At 33.9% G+C, this 20,055-nt stretch overlaps 2 protein-coding genes across 10 annotated transcripts; one reads left to right on the forward strand and one right to left on the reverse strand.

The window, feature by feature from the left end:
• The first annotated feature begins 525 nt into the window (after positions 1 to 525).
• LOC126718528 (serine/threonine-protein kinase STY13-like) lies at positions 526 to 3,922 on the forward strand. The gene is made up of 6 exons (XM_050420785.1): positions 526 to 799; positions 907 to 1,016; positions 2,214 to 2,419; positions 2,747 to 2,921; positions 3,440 to 3,577; positions 3,669 to 3,922. The coding sequence occupies exons 1-6, from the start codon at positions 526 to 528 to the stop codon at positions 3,861 to 3,863; spliced, it is 1,098 nt and encodes a 365-aa protein (XP_050276742.1). The 3' UTR covers positions 3,864 to 3,922.
• A 653-nt stretch (positions 3,923 to 4,575) lies between these two features.
• On the reverse strand, positions 4,576 to 19,214 carry LOC126718527 (ubiquitin-like-specific protease 1D). Of its 9 annotated transcripts, none has more exons than XM_050420780.1 (15): positions 18,641 to 19,212; positions 18,234 to 18,276; positions 17,708 to 17,802; positions 17,170 to 17,432; positions 17,027 to 17,060; positions 15,022 to 15,063; positions 14,615 to 14,718; positions 14,485 to 14,517; positions 14,284 to 14,379; positions 12,714 to 12,816; positions 12,107 to 12,204; positions 10,610 to 10,732; positions 7,225 to 7,339; positions 5,192 to 5,299; positions 4,576 to 5,099 (listed from the first exon to the last, which is right to left on the reverse strand). In XM_050420780.1, exons 1-15 carry the CDS (start codon positions 18,992 to 18,994, stop codon positions 4,926 to 4,928), a joined length of 1,785 nt encoding a protein of 594 aa, XP_050276737.1. In that variant the 5' UTR covers positions 18,995 to 19,212; the 3' UTR covers positions 4,576 to 4,925. The 9 variants fall into 9 exon arrangements, 7 of the variants coding, with proteins under 7 accessions (XP_050276737.1, XP_050276738.1, XP_050276736.1 ...); XM_050420781.1 differs by having other exon boundaries at positions 17,170 to 17,429; positions 18,641 to 19,211; XM_050420779.1 differs by having other exon boundaries at positions 17,170 to 17,429; positions 18,225 to 18,276; positions 18,641 to 19,211.
• Between the last annotated feature and the right edge of the window lie 841 nt (positions 19,215 to 20,055).

Below are 20,055 nucleotides of genomic sequence, written 5' to 3' on the forward strand. Positions count from 1 at the left end.
AGAAGTACTGCTAATGAATTGTAAATTATATTTGAAAGTTTCAGTACACCATTCATATCTCTTCTTACTAAATATATCTTATAAAACCATCCGAGTCCAAATAATTAAACCCACTGGGACCAAAAAAAATAAAAAATAAAAACAAAGAAGATAAACACATAATACTTTAAAAAAATATATATTTTGGGGAATAAAAATAACACTTAACGGATAAATAAATAAAGAAGGGAATCCCTAAAAAGCTGATCACACAAATTCTAAAAAAGAAGTTCATATCAACAAAACTACTAATTACTCACACAAATTCTAAAAAAGAAGTTCATATCAACAAAACTACTCATTACCTTCTGTGTTTATCCTAGTTTATCAAAAAAAGTGTTCTAGGATTCGTATAATTGTAGTAGTATATATTGAAAACAGAAGGAAAGGATTTGTATTCATGTATTCATTATACGAGGATTTTTTTTTTTTTAAAGAAAAAAAAAATGTTCTATTCGTATATATTGAAAACATATTGAAGAAGTTATGAAAGAAAGGAGTAAGGGATTTATGATGGAGGAAATTAAGAGAATAGACGAGCAGCTTCAAAGGAGTCTAAGCCTACGGAGCATGCAGAAGCAGCAGAACCTTGATGATAAAGGCATGCAGAACCTTGAGGATAAAGAAAAGAAGAAAGTGAGATTTACAGAAAAACAAGACTGGGAAATCGATCCCTCTAAGCTTATCATAAAACAAGTTATTGCTCCTGGTGCCTTTGGTACTGTTCATAGAGGCATCTATGATGGCCAAGACGTTGCTGGTAATTACAATTTCTACGCTTTCTTATCTCTATATGTGTTTACATCAACTTTTTCGATTCAGATTCCTTGTTTTTGTTTTTCTTAATTTGTTATAAATTCTTATTAGTTAAAGTCCTGGAAGAACAAAGAGCAAAAGGTGATATAGCTTCACTTAGGATTGCTTTTACACGGGAGGTTTCTATTTGGCCTAAGCTTGATCATCCTAATATTGCTAAGGTGCGTATAATCCTATGAATTTGCACTCTCTTTGATGTAGATAGATAAATTCTTTACAAAAATTTATATTGTTTGGTTGATTTTCATGTGTGAACTTGTAGATAGATATTAGAGTTTATTGTATGAATAGTGACATCAATCTTAGCCTAGCTAGTTGTATATAATTACTTGATACTTTTCTATATTTCCAAGTTCATTATTTGTATTATGAGAAAAGCCTTCCATAATCACCCTAATCAATACAGGTCAACTATTATATATGAATCTTAGCCTAGAGTTTTTTTTTTTTTTTTTTTTCTTAAATAATTATTAAGAGCTGATTGTAAGGAGTACCCTAGAGTTTTTTTTTTTTTTTTCTTAAATAATTATTAAGAGCTGATTTTAAGGAGTACTCCTTAAAATCAGCTCTTAATAATTATTTAAGAAAAAAAAAAAAAAAAAAACCTTCTTATTTATTGGGAGAAGCATATGGTTGTTCTCTCCTTTATATTGAATGATTTTTCAGCCCATAAAAAAAATAAAAAACACATATATACTCTTTGTTTTTTTCTATCAATGTTGATAAATATTGCTTTATTTTCACCATTAGACAAAGTTTAGCCTACAAAATTGGTTGTAGCCTTAGACTACAATCTTACTCAATAAAATAAAAATTAATACATATTTTTAAAATCTAACTGTTAAATAGAATGTTATTTACACTTTTGATACACATGTCAAATTTTATGTTAATCGAATATTATTTGTTATATGATCTATAAGTTTATACTTTATACATAATTTTAAACTACAAAAACTTGCGATTTAAACAATTTATTGATGACATAACTATTGATCTTTAATTTTCTAAAAATTTTGCAAGTATGAAGGATATAAGAAAAAGATGTAATCGAATGGTGGATTTGTCAAAATACACCTCCAATAAAAAGATATTGAGTAAAGTTGTAGTCTAAGGTTACAATCAATTTTGTAGCTAAACTTTGTCCATTACTTATTATCAAGCATGAACTTTATTGATTCGAGTAAACACTTGCATTGACGATGTAATCATGCTATCTACATTGTAATGTTTATATGCTCTTGCGCATAAGTGCCTTCCATGGACAAAAGAGAGAGTTTCGAGTCTTTTTCTCTAGCTAAATATATTACTCTTATTTACATGCCCTAACATTCCAGATGAATTTCTTTTTTTCTCAGTGCCTTGGAGCTACATTGGGCACATCAGGCTTAAAAATCCATACACATAACACGCAAATTGACATGCAAAGTGATGCTGCTACTACTGCTAGTGTTATTATTGAGTATCTTCCTTGTGGTACTCTAAAATCTTACCTAAGAAAGAATCGGAAAAGGAAGCTGGCTTTCAAAACTGTAGTACGAATGGCATTAGATCTTGCAAGAGGGTCAGACAAATTCCTTTCCCACATCTATCCTTACTTTCATTCAATATTCCAACTTACATTTAACAACATTTTGGTTTCAATAAGTCTAGGGACAACTTTTCTCACAACTATTGACATGACCTGTTATGTTTGGTGCATTAAAAAAAAGATGTAATAATAGACCCAAGTGAAAGTAACTTTGTTCTAATCATAGCAGGCTATGTCAACAATTGGGAAAATGATGTCCCTAGCATTACACTTTTGGTTTAGGCTTTTCAAAATGTCCATGACTAGTAGTTCATTGAAGTAGCACTTCAACATCTAAGTACTTTACCTTCTTTTTTATAGGATGAGTTACCTACATTCTCGGAAGATTGTTCACAGAGACATAAAGACAGAAAACTTGCTTCTTGACAAAAATCACACTCTTAAGATAATTGACTTTGATGTTGCTTGTCTTGAGGCTTCAAATCCTAATGAGATGACTGCGAGAATAGGGACCCTTGGCTACATGGCTCCTGAGGTATATTGTTTGTTACTTTGACAGTTCTGCTTTGCTTTTTTAGAATAGTCTTTTACTAACACACAAGTTCACAAGTAGAAATTTCACTTAGGCAATGCTATATAGAAGCTTTTTCTTCTTTTTTTCTAACCTTTTTTTTAACTTAGATGTAGTACCTTAAATGCCTTACATTCTCCAATTGAAGACAAACACTTAGTTGCAATGAATTTAATTGTCATTGGGAAAAATAACATTATTTATGTTTTATTGATAAATGAAATAAGGTGTTTGAATTTGATTAAGGAACCTAATATACTTTTGTACCTAAGTTTCACTTTTTTTTTTCTTTTTCTTTTTTTTTTCGGGCTAAGAAGTGATGCTATGGAAGCTGAATTAGACATAATTGCCCATACATTGTGTAAATTAATTGAGATAAGAATTTAGATTATTAGCAGTTTTGTTTTCCTTTATTTGTATGTTCCACAATAATTCTTACATCCAAGACATTCTTAGCCTAATTATGTCAATATAATATGCAGGTACTTGAAAGTAAACCATATGATAGAAAATGCGACGTGTACAGTTTTGGAATATGCTTGTGGGAGATATATTGTTGCGATGTGGCACCATACCCTAATGTTATATTATCGGATCGATCTTCAACTGTTGTTTATCAGGTATATAATTTTCTCTTCTACCTATCTGTGACAGACATTATTGCACATCAAATCAAATAAAGTTTGACATATTTTGTGCTTATATATGCAGAATATAATACCAGAGATACCCAAATGTTGCCCAAGCTCTCTAGCAGAAATTATGAGGAAGTGTTGGGATGCAAACCCCAACAATAGACCAGAGATGGAAGAGGTAGTAATTATGTTAAAAGCCATTGACACTTCAAAGGGAAAAGGAATGAAAACTTTGTATGGACCACTGGGCTGTTTACTCTTCTGCAGATGAGGATCTTAAATTTGTATTTGTACGTATCAGCTCAAGAAGCAAGCACACATATAGACTACAAGACCTTCAATCAAACTTTGATTAAATTTTCTTTGTTATATTTGGTCAACGAGCTCAAACTTAGTTTCGAATACATTGCATACAAAAATGTTGCATGAGATGAATTACAATTTGCTTTTAACAAGGTCACATTACAATGAAGAACATACGCTCGGTATTTTGCGTTAGTTGTTGATCAATACGTTATATTACAATGGCTCTTTTTATTCGTATACAAACGCTAGTACCATTAGTTTTTGCATAAAGATGGCATCCCTGATCCCACATCAGAACTCCTCTTGACTACCCAGTGGCTACCAATTCCAGCCAGCAAGTGTTTGTCAAGAGTCAAATACATTCATTGCGACAAAGCTTCTTTTTTTTTTTTTTTTTTTTTTTCGATAATTTGATAGCTACAACAATGAAGGTGCGAGAATTCATTCAAACCCTAATTATCCTGATAGAAGAAAATAGTCTATGTCTCTAGGTTACAAATCTCTTGGCGTGGCAATCAAAAATATTCCTAATGCTGCAAGCCAATCTAGTGGAACTAATGAGCATCAATCCATAAATCATACAACGATAGCCGTTATTGTTTCTGCCTTCAAGTGAAATCGAACTTAACTCTTAAACTACCTGCAGAACTCCAAAACATTTAAATAAAAAAGCAAAATGAAATGAAAAATTATTAACTATTTTCAAAAATCACTGAAGTTCCTCTTTACATCTGGTGAAGCAATTTAAATGGGCTTTTAGCCCACAAAACTGGTCAGTACTTAATGACCAAGATGTGCCTCAGTGACCCAGACGAACTGGCGTTTACACCTCTTCCAGTAATGATATTTGCGCCTACGTTTTCAAGCTATACAAAACTAATTTGAAGAATCTCTACACAGCTGATTTACCATTGATACACTGACTAAATGAAAGGTCAGAAGCAAAGTACTTGCATTAGCCATATGACCTGTACATATATGACACGTCCATTTCCCGACAAAGTACTAAGTTGCATCTGCACCAAATTCAGTCAGAATCCGTCTGGTGGTCAATATTGGCTGGATCATCACCCTTAGTAAAAGGGGAAGATTCTGAGTCGCAGTTAACATCAGATGCTTTTTTAAACTCCAGCATGAGTATCTTCCGGATTTTTACTCTCAAACCAGAGGCCTCCTCAGGTTTGAACCACTGCCTACCAAACTGAGAACAAAAATATATAAACCAAGGAAAACATTTCATGAAATTAACAATAAGGATTTTAGCAGTCATTTTCATGAAAACCAATACCGTACCATTGCTAGATCTTTCTTTTTCAGCCTTTCAGGGGCCTCCTCAATGAAGCGCTCCATGAAGAAAAGAACAAAGAGACCACAATCAGAGTCATTCTTCTGTTGAGGAACCTGGTGGGAAATAAGAACAGAACACATAAGAAGAGGTAAGGTTCTATTAATTTAGAGATTAAGAGCCCAAGATAAACTGTCATTAATGAAACTCCATGTCAACAGTTTCGAATGAAAACATCACAAAGATGAACGACCTTAGTGTTTAAAAAAAGTGACAATCAGGAGAAAGAATCCCCTCATATTCTGGTTCAGTATAGGGTTTATGATCCTCAAAATCAACCTTTCCCCTAGCAACAACTCCCATGCAAGTTTATTGATTCAAGATGCCAGCGCCAGATCCTCAATAAGAATCAATCAAAAAGGGGCCAGCTGGTTTTTTGTTGACAATCGGAACCTGAGAATATTCAAGGAAACGTTATTCCCCTGAATCTTGATCTGCCTACTTGCATTGATAGCAATTGATCAAGTCAAATGTTAGGGTTCAAAAGTGACTATTGACTAGCACTCTAATCAGCTCCCCCACCCCCTTCCTTTTTTTCCATCAACTACTTGTATGGCCCCTAAGCCCCAACCATTTTGACAAAGTGGACATATAAAGGTCCCTAATCATCAAGCTTAAACCCTGCTGACAAAGTTTCACGTTGACATGTATAACCTTCAAATCTGAGCAAGACTTATTAGTCAAATCCTAAATAATTGCATCACTTTCAAGGCTGTACTCATTAGTGAAACAATGACCTTTTTAGTTAAGAACAGATTTTTTTTTCTTTTTTGGTTATAATAAAAACTGGGTATATTGCACATACTAAGGTTCCAAAACATCATATTCACATTCTACCAACCAAAATTATTTTTTTATGATAAGTAATAAGTTTTATTGATATCAAAAATGGAACACCCTAGTACACAGGGAGTGTACAAGGGGTCAACAATTCAAGTACAAAAATTACAAGAATCAAGGAAATCAAGAAAATAATAGAATGATTGGTTTCGCATAGCAACCAACCAATCCAATAAAGTTCTAAAGAAAAATAGCTTGAGGTCTAGTGTGGATCTCTCATTATCTTCAAAACACCTACTATTTCTCTCCCTCCAAAGACACCACGATAAGCAATGGGGAACAATGAACCATATATGACCATTTCGATGATGACCAAACCTACCTTGCCAACAAGTTAGAAGCCCCACAACGGATTGCGGCATAACCCAGATTTCATGGAAATTGTCATTAGTGAAACAAACTCTATAGTAAAACAGAAGCTCTTCCAATTTGTCTTGCAGAATTTCAAAACATTCCAATGGCACCTACTCCCAAAGGCAGAGGATCATGATTTTAAAATCCACTGACTGCGTTTGTAATTTACCAATGAAATAAAATAACTAACCTTTTCACTGAAGACCAACAAGCAGTATTTGAGGGCTTTGCTTTCTTTGTAAATAAATTAACTTCAATGCGCAAACTTAGATGGCTGGACATAGATGCCACTCCTGTTAAGCCATCCAGTGTTTATTTTATTTTCATCGTTTCCCCTCTTAACATATATTCTGACTTATTAGCTACACTAAATTCGAAGCTAAAAATTATTCATTGGACCATTATGATGCTTCAACGTTTTTAATGCAACTACTGTCAAAAATAGTCTAAGTTGAGAAAAGGAACTAGAAAAGGTATGTCTCACTCGATGTTTCAAGGTAAGCAGCTTCACATAGTAGAATGGAAAACATAAGAACTATGCTCAACCCCAATCTGTCACCATCAGTTACCACATGAGTTAAGGTGACCTTTGGTAGGTTTAAGCTACTTAGATGGTGAAACCCCTTTCCATGACACAAGAGGATTGGGATCAATTCCCAATTCCCACTTACACCAGGGAAGAGGGATTAAGTGATGGAAGGGGGTTACCTTCCATTGCATAGGCCATATGCCCAATTGACCTTGATGGTCCAAGAAATATTACAGGCAATTCAGGAAAAAAATTTACCGCTATTGCTTTCTCCTCAATTCTACGAGGGAGATGTTTCCATATCTTGTCTGCAATTGGAAGATTTAAAGGAGCAACTTCTGAAGCCAAATAGGTCCATTCAGCTTTCATAAAGCTACAAAAAAACAATTACACCATCCTTTAGGTTCAAAAATTACAATTATGAAGGAACTACAATTGAAAAACATGTTTCCCCAGATCAATATCATCTGATATTGAATTTATTTTAGATGTAGGAAAAATGCATTTAAAAAATGGAACCATGAGTAAACAAATAACATTGTCATTACAAGGCATTCCAATGAATAGTTGGTTTGAGGAAATCTTTCTCATGTCAATATTATAAAAATAGCTTACACTGGTAAAAAAATATTTCTACATGATAAAATTAATATAATAAACAGACAAGTTGTTTTCACACAAAAAGGTTGGTTATTTAATTCATAAGCATGAGTTTGCTGCCCTCTCCAACATCCAAGGTCTCAAATAAAAGCTTTGCTTGTAGGAGTCTCATGTGACATAAAATAAAAAATCAAAATTCAAAATATACAATCCGCACTAAAAAAACAAAGTGCTCTAAAGAACTCAAAATTATTCTTCTATTGGTCTATAAAATACTCAGCTAAAAGAAGAAAAAAATGAGAGATAGAGAGAGAAGGGAGTGTTACCAGATGAAAATCCAGGACAAAATTTTATATGTATATGTATACATATACATATGTATATATGTAGATCTACATATGTATGTGTGTGTGTGTGTGTGTGTGTGTGTGTGTGTGTGTGTGTGTGTGTGTACTTTGCTTACTATGTCATATTAGCTAATGTTGGGTAACTCTACCAAGAATGCATTTTGCACATTTTTATGTATAAGAATGCATTTTGCAATTTTTTTTACTTGTTTACTAAATCTACTTTGCAGTAGATTCTAAAAATGCATTCTCTATATCTCATTCTTTTAAGCCAAAATGAGAATACCCAAAACTCAGGATTCTCATTGAGCAATAAAAAAATTATGGGACCCCACCACAATAATTTTTTTCTCCATTTCTTTCTCAGCTTCTCTCTCTTTCTTTTCCTCATTTACTTTCTTCCTCCTCATGGCAGAGCATCTCCACCTCTTTTCTCTACAACTTTCTTTTGTTTTGCTCTCATCCCTCACTGACCAGCTGTGGCAATTTAGGTTTGGAGGTGGTCTTAGGGGGATTTTAGGTTGTAGTCAGTCACAGTGGTGGTTTTGGGTTGTAGCAATTCAGGAGTCTGGCGAGGTTGATGACAGCGATGCAGAGTTGGACTTCATGAATTTGTTGGTGGTGATTTTGGGTGGCCAGTGAGGCTGATGGCACCGGTGTGGAGGTAGATTTCATGAATTTTTTTATGGTGGTTTTCAGTGGCCGGCCAGGTTGATAAAAACAATGTGGAGGCGGATTTCAGGAATTTGTTGATAGTGGTTTTGGGTAGTAGAGGCGGTTTTGGGTGGTGATTAGGTCACAGTGCCAGTGATGATGATGGGCTGACGATTTTTTTTTTTTTTTTACAATATGTCCAATTCTTGGATTTCTGTGAAAAATTGTTTGTGCAGAGATCTGGAAATAGTAGAGAAATTATAGAAATTATGGAAAACTGTAGAGAAATTAAAGATAATAAATTTTTTTAGAGGACTTTATGGCCTACCAGTTACATGGTATATGTTTTAATAATTTTTTGTACAAAATTATCTGATTAAAAATAAACAAAATTTTTTTATTTGTGAATATATTTTATTACAGTTGAATTATTTAGAAAATTATTAAGTGCATAATATGCTAATAATAAATTATTATTTAATGAGAAAAAAAAAATGCATTCTTCAGTGACATAACCAAATGCAATTTTGTTCAGCATAATAACTTTTTAGTAAGAATTTCAACACAACACCAAATGCTATTTCTCAGCAAATGTATTTTGGCAAAATGAAGAATTCCAAATCTAAATGCAATAGGTATCCCAAGATATATCTAAATGCAATAGAGTTACCAAAGGCCTACCTTAAACAAGAATTATTACCTTAGTGATCATCATTTATAAACTTTTCCACTTATAATCTCTGATTTATAGATTCAATTATATCATGAAAGGACTTGTGCACATTGCCATTACTGTAAAATGATCACTTGCTTTCTTATAACATGTAAAAAAAAGTTTTATTTGAATACAGGAAACCTCATGCACACAGGATGCAAAGCACATGGGACCTTTCAAACAACGATCTCAAAACAATAATTTTAACTCTAATAGATTAGACATCTCCATACACTAAATGTACAATTATTTCTTTCTTTCCAAATTGTCCGCATTAAACAAAAGGGGTAGCATTTCAAATAAGAGAACTCTTCCACCCAACGAGGACAACAATCACCCATTGGGCTCCAAAAAGAGAAAAGACAAGAGACCACAGCCCTCTAGCCACTACAAAATGCATCAGTAAATGATACATAGTTTCACCACTAAACTTGCACATACAACACCAATCCACTACACTATAGTTTTATTCATCTTAAATTAAAATGTGTTTAACAAACAATATATTGTTCTGACTAACATACAATCAAATTAGTAAGTGAAGGCTAAAACTAATGGCAATAATGTTAACTAGTCACTAACTCATGTGATGCATGAGAATAACTACTGAATGAGTTTTAGGAGAAAAAAGCCATTATTTTTTACTTGGAGTAGTAAGCAAAAATGCATGAAATTAAAAAAATAATAATAATAATAATATTGATAGAAATAGCACAAAGTTTTATTAGTCAGGCAGAAGGAATCAATGTTTTTTATTTATTACTTTTTTGTGGGAAGGAATCAAAGATAGAATGTTGCATCTCTAGTTTAGTTTATGTTATGTATGTGAGTATATATAAGATATGTTGTAATATATATGCAAAAAGGTGCCTATCGAGAGGTCATAACCCTTCAAATTTGATATACCAAAAGGTGTCTATTGAAATGTTATAACCCTTCATATTGGATATACCAAAAGGTGTCTATTGACCAAAAAAGTGTCTATTGAATGAAAAGGTGCCTATTGATTGAAAATGTGCTTATCGAATGAAAATATGTCTATTGACAGAAAAGGTGCCTATTGAAAAATGAAAAAGCACAACCGTTCAATGTCTTTAAATATATACGTGGCATTAATTTATGTAGCCAAGCGGTGCAATGAAAAGTGGCCAACAAAAAGTCAAACGTTTTGCCTTTATATTATATATAGATATAGATAAACTAAAAAATAATGAACCATATGACAAAAGATGCACCTAATTTGACAAAGTTACACATAGTACACTGGATATTAGACATAAGATATCCATAATTAATCAGCTAAGTCTTTTTTTTTTTTTTGTCTCACCTTTTGATGTTCTCAAAAATTGATCTGCTTGAGTGAAGTCTTAATGAATCCAAATGAAGAATAATTGGTCCTGTTTCATCTTCCTTGTCTGGGATACATATAATCACCAAGCTCCAATGAAGACTGAATACATCAACAACATAAATAAGTCAAAAAATGTGCAGTGGTTTTAAAGCATAGCACATTATTATATATCTCTCATTTGCATGTTATGAGGAAAATAACATTAATAGAAGTAGTGAAAAGAGACATGTCAATTACAGATGTAACTAAGAGTGTGACTTTAGGTAGAGACTGGTTTGTTGAGGGTCCATACCCGACCCAAATTTTTAAGACTAAAGGCTTCGTTGTTGTACATGCTACATGGAAAGTAGCCACTAATATTTGTTTTATGTACAATGCACCCAACATCCTAATGGACCCACTGCACTAGCACCCCCAATCAGGCACTCTTCACCAATTCTTTTTTCCTTTTTCTTTCTTCTTGCTCTATTCCTGAAGCTCCAATGCCATCCTACTTGTTCCTAAATCATTCTGGTAAACAATTTTATTTTTTTATAATGTAGGGAACCTTTCTAAAGAAGAGCCCTTTGGACTTGCCTCTAGCCAGGAAAACCTACCCACAACTAACCCCACCTGTCAGATTCTGTTGCTAAGTAATCCAGGGGCATTAACCCCTGACAGGCTAAGCTGATATACCATTTTAAGATGATAAAATATAATTTCCCGTTTGTAATACACTCCATTCTTGAGCATTACATCTCATATTTAGTTCAGTTCCAATTTATTTTGGTATTCATCCAGGTTCCTAAGCCAGGCATATCAGACCAGCCTCATTTCAGTTAAACAACGCAGACTTCATCCAAGCCCAGGCATTTTTACAGCATGGTACCAACTATATAGTCTATATTGATCAGCAAGCAACAATGAAAGGGGATGATTGTTGGACAGGAAACTTAATTAAATATTATGCAGAGCCTCATGTTGACATTCCCAACATAAGAAGGTGAGAGTAGTTTACTTGCATGATCATGGAATGTACCTGTTTTCAATAAGTAGCAATAATAATAGTGCCAGGAGTGAGATCTTAGCTCAAACTTTTTTGATAAGTAAGTTTTATCCCCAAGGGGAGAGGGAAGGGGAGAGATAATGGCTCAAATGTCTCATTTGTATAATTTTTACCTTCTTTTTTTTTTTAATAAGAAAAAATTTTAGTAAGAGAATAAAAAGAAAAGGAACACTTAAGTAGACAGGGTGGGTACAGACCACAAGCTGTACCATTCTGGTCATGATAACAATAACTTAGGAATTGCAATAATCAAAAGGATGCTTGCTGGAACCAAAGAATTTCCAGTCAATCTCATTTGTGAATAGCAAATGATCTTTCTAAAAAAAAGACTTAACTCCAAATAAATATGTCGAGGCATTAAATGTTACTCTGACCATATTTACCATCTTACACATATGGAACTCCAAATAAATTAAAAAAGACTTAACTCTTCATGTATCGGAATAAGTACATATGCCTTCTGAAATATATTGACACCCTTCCACCACCTTCTGAACTTGGCAAAATAAGTATCCTTATCACTTCCCTGCATATTACAAGGGAATACAAGTTAGATAAAAATTGGGCCAAAACAAGAAAACGCAACACAATATCAAATACAAATATCAAACTTATCTAAGATACATCATTAATGTTTTTTTTTTATAGGTAAGATACATCGGTAATGCTGTTCCCACATAAACCGATAAACGCACTTTGTATAATTATTTTTTTTGATAAGAAAACGCACTATGTATAATCACCACCGCCCCCCCAAAAAAAAAGAGAGAGAACTGGTGTCCATATGTCCCCATATGCAGCTGAGTTGCCTCAGTTTCAAAACTTACAAAGCCACTATCAAAATGCTCTATTCATAATCAAATCAAAAACAAATCAAACCGTGCCAATAAGTAGCTTAACAAGTAACAACCAAGATCAGCATTTGCAACCCCCAACTGAGAAAATGACTACAGCATTAGTAGCTGGAAACTCTTTTTTTTTTTTTTTTGATAAGTTAGTAGCTGGAAACATTAAGAAACCGAGAGAAACAACTACCTTGTATGATACAGCCTCTTTAAGCTTGTTGTAAAAATATGTGTTGAAAAAATGATAATCACACATTGCTCTATTTGTAGGAGATGCTTGTAGCTGAATATATCTAGCAAAATGAACCAGCAAGTGATTAAAATATAGAAACTTAAAAGAAAATTTTGTGCGTGTGTGTGTATCTAATTGAGGGGAAAAAACAAGAGAATAACAACAAGAAGAAGGCATGCTAGACAGTGCAACTGAAGAGGACTCTTGCAAGTTAAACTTGAGAATTAGCAAGGGCAACGTAAATATTGTGATTCCACTTAGTTAATACTTAATACATGTGTATGCCTGGGTGTGCATGTGTGCAAATATATATGCCTCCAGATTACTAAGCCAAAGGCATCATCATTATCAAATCCTATACATAGTTTATCCTATTTACCAAAAATTGTGTCTTGTGTTCGTCTTTTTTGTTTTGTGTTTCTCACAATAATAGAAGAACCAGAATCCAGGTTTTAGAAGCTACAACAACCTTACTCAAAACTGTAATAAAGATAAACTGAATCTCCAATACACCCAAAAGTGTTCACACATTAACACACTAGACAAAGCTTAGTCTTCCAACTCTATCACTCACAAAAACAAAAACAAACACCCAGAAAAAAAAAAGGGCACAAAGGAGACTACTTCGCCACTCTATTTATAGGAACTATCATACACAACTACTTTTCCCATCAATGTGGGACAAACTCTCTTAACAGGAACTAGTGCATATTTTTATAATTATTTTGACGGATGTAGAATTCCAAAACTAATTGAGTTCATGGACTAGATTTAATAAATCTCCACCTCCAGTCCAACATTGGATTTCAAAACCAAAAGAAAGGCCTCTAAACTTATCCCAAATGGACTGAACTTAACGTCTATTATATTCTAAACTAGCCAAATAACCGTGCTATGTATTGCTTAAATTACCCCCAAAAAAAATGTATTTTATTTAGTACATTAAAAAATGTATATATAATATTATTGAAATTACTTTAAAAAGCAAAAAAAAAAAAAAAAAAAAAATTCATTAGTTGATGAAATTACACCATGTCAAAATTAAAACTCAACATCAGCAGACCAACAAAATTCAACTAAGATCATTCCAAAGCATCATTTAGAAAACTGAGGACCCATTCGCATTTTTGTCCTTTCTTTTAAATTATCGACCATGCACAAAGAAGATCAAAAAGAAAATGATTAATAAAATTTTTAAAATAAATAAATAAATGAAAAGCTGCATAAGAGACACTGCAGAAAACATTGAATGCCTTCAGGCAAACAATATCTAAAAAACTGAGATACAAATTTTAAACAAATGTCAAAGACCAAGTTCATTAAATGGAAATCACTATAAAAGAAGATAAACAAAGTAAAAGTTCCCATTCAACCATCCAAGACTTGCTGGAAGAACAATAGCACAACTTGAAGAATGAAGCTGGAACAGTGCAATACAAGGTATGATACTGACAGAAAGGGCAACACTACTGCCATAGGTATTATTCATGTATATTTCCAATTATTGCAACAATCTAAATACACAAACCTGATGTAAAAATTCATAATAGTTGATGTCAAATAGCCTTCTGGAGCAAGGCAGTTTATGTCCACGTAACAAATTTCAATAGATTCTGGATCATCCCTGGCCAACAAAACATGATGAAGTATATAATGCACAAATTCTAAATAAACAGAAGTAAGAGGAAAAAACAGTCTGCATCATTTATAAGGAAAGTTATCGGTGTACCTCGAGGGGTAGGTGATCTTTGCATCTTTCATGCTGAAAAGAGGGGAATCAAATTATATTTGACCTCATTAAGTATTAGCTAAAGCTAATGCAGCAAAGAGTAACAACCAATATTGGAAGTCTTATTTACCATTCAGCATTGTCCACTCGCTCTGTAATCTCTAGACTCTCAGATTCATCCTCCTCTATTAGACTTTGAGACTCATCCTCATCTATGAGAACAACGGTTTGCTCCTGAATCAATAATTTTGCCATTAATTTCATCAGTAAAAGAAGACAAAGGACCGAAAAGGTTAAAAAAAATATAAATAATATTGTATATTGTATATGAGGAATCTTTATTGGTTAACATACATAGAGTAGTTTTGTTTATGGCCAAAGAAACAAAAACAGCTGTTCTGTTCCCATTCTTTTAAAGACCTTTTCAATTTTCAAGAAAAGGATATATGAAAGTAACATCATGAACCATGACAATAGTTTCAAGGTTGATGACAAAATGGCTAAACATAAAATGCAAAATCAACAAAGAAGGTGTACCTTCTTATGCCTTGAACCATTTGGATGGACTTGAAAAGCATCCTTTCTATCAGAAAAGGAGAAGTATCAAAATTGAATACAAAATACAACAAACTCATTTTTTCAAGCCATTCATGATGCACACAAAATAAGACTAGTTAGAATTTTGATACTCAGACAGCAAAAAGAGTTCAGAAATATGTTCTTGTTAGAATAATGGTTAAATGATAAATTCATCATTTTCTATCAACATAAACTTTTGAAACAATTGGTAATTTGTCTTGGTATCAGAATAGGTGGTCCTAAGTTTGAACTTTGTCTCCACTACACCTCACATTTAAAAATCTCACGCATTGGGTCCACTTGTCTTTTTTTTTTTTTTTGGATAGGCACAACTTTTTGGGGTTAGCTTTGGCTAGGAAAGTTATGGTTCAATATGCGTGGTTTTCATAAGTTTCTAGCCACATGTTTAGTCAAATTTTCTAAATCAGATGCCATAATCCTGTTGAAATAGGAATCAGTCTAAAAGACTAGAAAGAGCAAATGTACTTGGGTAAATTCAGACATCTATTAATGGAATTTAGAGTATATTCATCTATTGAAGGCGAAATCACCTACTCTCTTTCCTTCTCTCTCTTTCTCTCCTTTATTTCTAGTCTTCTTCTTCTTCAATTCACCATTACCATTCACAGATATTGTTTAAAGCCCCTAACTACCAAGTTTCAGTCTCTTACAGCCTGTTTTAATTCAAACCAAACCCTCTTTCTTGCACCTTCATAAACCCTAAAAACGTAGTTCTACACACTTTTTCCATTGAATTCATTCCTTAAACCCCTAACTCAACATCTTATTTTGTTGCAGCCAAAAAATAATTTTAAACCTCAAACCCCTTTTGCCTTAAAAGTTCTTTGGATGATATCAATCTAAAACCCCAAAACCCTTTATCTTCATCATGAATCCTAAAATCATATTCCTAAACTTATCTATCTAATTTATTTCCTACGTGCAGCTCCTGGCCCCTCCACTTAAGAATCCAAGGGTGACCTTTGGATGTTGTCGTGATGCTTTGTACAAAGGTTGCCAGAGTCTAGGTTTATTGATGGATTTAGTCTGTGAAGGTCCCTCAAACTCAACCAATATCAACATGTTGTGACCAATAAGGCTTATTATTCCAGAGTGTAGGTTTTGTGATTCATGCCATCATAGGTCAATTCAGTCAAGTAAAAGGATATTCAAAGACTTCAAAGGCCTTGTTGGCAGGAATTGTGATTTGAAACTTAAAAAAATTTAATAAATAAATAAACACTCAATCCAAAACAAAAGAATGGTAGCTGTGATTGGTATGGCCACTAGGTAAATAGCTAAAAAATAGACAAAAGAAAGAACAAGGAGAAAACTGGTGAAAGACAATAATAAAATGAAATACAGCTGACAACGAGATATTAAGGATACATGTACGTTGATTATCCATTAAAATATTGTCAAGTCATATTAACTAAAGCTTTTCCATGAAAAATTCCTTCCAAGCAATTTTGGGGGTATTTCCAATATTTGAATAGACTTTAGATGTCCTATTCTCTTTATTGGAATTTCCTCCATGTAGCCATCATAATAAAATTGCAGCAATCCCATGTACATGGCCCTAGTTTTGGGGAACCACATAAATCTGGATGTTTGTGCGTGTGCATCAATCTTTTCTGCCCTTTCTTTTCTGTTGTTTGCATCCCATAGATATGGGCTATATTTCATGTTTCCTATTAAAGCTTATGCTAATAACCAGAAGAAAAGTTAATAGATTTTCAATACTATCTTCTATGGCCAATTTTACAACACTTTGAAAAACTCGTAAACTGAATAACTAAATATATATGCCATCGTTTCAATACTCCAATCTACTAATCCTATACTGCCATATCACTCTTACCTAGTCATCCCTATGTATATAATGAAATTAGTACCGATATCTCAAAACCAGATACAATGGGAACACACATATGGCGTGTGAGTTCAGTTACATGTACACAACCTTTAAATTCAATGGCAGCCACACAACCTTCAATCTGCAAAAAACTCCATGAGCTCTTGTACTAGTAAAAAGGTGGAAATTAATCAAATTTAGAAAGAGAGAGAGAGAGAGAGAGAAATCCAGCAAAAGGGAAACATGCTTACTTCTTGGCGAAGCTGCTGGACCAATGTTCTCCATTCTGGTGAAGAGAAGAAGTAGGAGAAGCTCTACGTTTCTTATTAGCATTCAAGAGAGCATGTTTTGAAAGTTTGTTGTGACGTTGAGAAGACCATTGTTTTGATGATGATCGACCTCTATGTCTTCTACTTTGTGATAACTCTTCCTTACTTGTCATTTTCCGGCGGTCACAACGACTCAAAACTGATAACTCTTCCTTAAATGCTTCAGTTTCCCCACAAATTATCTGCTTTAAAAATTAAAAATAGTTGAAAGGTAATTATATTGTTCACTTAGAGGGCTATTCTTCAGATCAAAACTCTCTCTTTTCATACTTTACAGGATCGGAATGTTTCTCTTAAACTTCTTCCCTGCCCTAATTTATTAGATATGAGCATTGTGATTTGAAAGATTGCTTGTATTGCTCCCCAAGTACACCCCAGGTGTGCAAAGGTGTTTCCTTTTTATCAATAAACTTTCATTACTTATCCAAAAAAAAAAAAAAAAAAAAGTAAGGCACCATACATTTTCTTCCATCTTTTGACATAAACGAGAAGCAAATGTGGACCCTGAATTGGCTTGAGATGATGTGGACTCTTCCCTAAAGCCATTAGAAACACCTACAGACAACATTAGATCTGTTAACCACATGTCTTCAAAACAAATATCTTGAATTAGAGAACTGCAGCCTGTTTTAGCACATTGTTCATACTTGAAGTATGAGATATCCTAAGTGTAACATTAACCATTAGCACAATTAAAAACTTCTAAAAAAAAAGTAACAGGGCTTTTTTTTAGTTTTGATAAAACTAACAGCTGAACCCTTCACATCCATCACATGTCATGCCTCCATTGCCATCCTCATTGTTCATATATACGACACTATAAAATCTACTGTTCCATAACGGCTTGAGCATTAGATAATATTCATTGACCAACCCCGCTTGTGTCTATGCTTAGTGACATATATTTTACCTACTGAATGCTCTCTATTGGTAATCAAGAAAGGTACATGATGAGAGCAGAGTAAGTAGAACCTCACCAACAGTACCTGAGCTCCTTGATTGTGTGGGCTTCTCACATCCATCACCTTCCTGCTTAAACACAAAGCACAAGTAATCACTGACAGACAGTTCAAAACTTCAAATCACTCACTAACTAAAATGACGGCACACTCTAGTGTAAAGTTAGTGCTTTTTTCCCCCAATAAAAAAAGTTAACACTCTAGAAGTCGAGCATTAAACTGCTTAACCCGTCAGGGATGAACGCTCTCGGGTTAGTGGTGGGGTCAGTTGCAAAAAGTGAGTCTTTTTAGAAAGACTCTTACTTTATTATTTTTTTAAAAAAAAATTAAAAGTGAATTTAATTTTGCTATGTTGTTGCAATTCCTAATTGAGTTTTGAGAGAGAAACAAAAATTGAGAGAAATAGTAAATTTTATTGAGGGAGGGGGGCATACATAGGCATAGGAGGAGTTGAGTTTTTGGGGTCGAGCGAGTTTCCTGCGCTCTCTCTCGTCCTCAATTCGCTTGAGAGTGAGGCGTAACTTCTCCCCTTTGTCCGGCATTCTGGGACCCATGGTCTCGCAAGTGCGCCGCTTTCTCTCTATCTGCTCTTCCAGCATCCGATCGCTCCATTTCTCGAAGTCTTCGTGCCGCTCGTCGCCACTGCCCATTGTGGCGGTGGTGGTGGACGACTTCACGATCAGTTCCGGCGGTGCGTCGTCGTCGTCGTCGTCGTTTTGGCTAGAATTGGGTAGAAGCTTTTCCCAATCAAGGTCTAGAGGTCTTTTCTTTGCTCTGTCTTCTTCCATGCATGGAAATGCTCTGACAGACACTCTTTTTCTCTCTCTCTCTCTAAATTTCTTGAAATTCGATTTTAAAAGCCCAATAAGAGCTTTCTGTCTCTGTGTTTCTCTCAGTGTTTAAGGCTCGGTTTGGGAAAAGAGAGACGCAGCTTTTTATAATTTTGGGATGTTATGAGAGAAGTGAGCTGCAAAATTAGGGGCGAGGGTGGCACTCTGCGGTCAAAAAAGATTGCATAGCAATAAGTATTTGTAGGGTGTGGAAGGTGAGTGTCATATTCAAGTTTTTAAGAGAGGGTTTCGTAAATATATATACTAAGATTAGACTATAATAGAATTTATATCTTGTAAAAAAAAAAAAAACAAATATAAATAAATAAATAAAGCAAAGTTTACAATTTCCGTAAGGGTTTACATAGTTCATTGTGGTTTGCCCAAAACCCTCGTCGCACCTCATCTTAAAATGATTGACCACCATATCATTTGGTGCGGTTTATAATTATGCAGTTCAGTTTGTGCTAGTTTGGGGCCTTTTGTTCCCATTTTGAGCTAGTTTGGGTCAAGTCCAAAAAATATCTTTTTTTTTTTTTTTTTGGTAATTAGACTTAACCTAAATGTGGTTAGACCGGTTTTGACTAAGTCACCTGTGTTTTAAAAATTGTCACTTAATCTACCTGTGATACCCTCCATCAAGTCTCTATAACCCACTTTAACTTTTCATTGTTTAAAAATAAGGATAAATATGTCTTTTTGCTGTCCTTTTATATTTCTCTCCTCCCAAAATATAAAAAGCTTCGAAAAAAAAAACACACACACACACAAAAATAAAGATCAAAATATTAGGTTTTGTAAAAATCAACAACAAACATAGTTTAAAAAAAACTATGGAGCTTCTCAAATCCTAAATCAGAATCATAGCCACTCAACACCACAAATTCCACAACCACCATTTGATCCCCTGCTACCCACAAGCAACCAAATCTAAACCCAAATCCACTAAAACAACCAAACCCCAAAATAGGAGAGAGAAAGTGAAAAAGGAGACAAAGTGACACATAGAGAGAGAGAGA

The sequence above is a fragment of the Quercus robur genome, chromosome 3 (genome assembly GCF_932294415.1).
Source record: "Quercus robur chromosome 3, dhQueRobu3.1, whole genome shotgun sequence".
Taxonomy (NCBI): Eukaryota; Viridiplantae; Streptophyta; class Magnoliopsida; order Fagales; family Fagaceae; genus Quercus; species Quercus robur.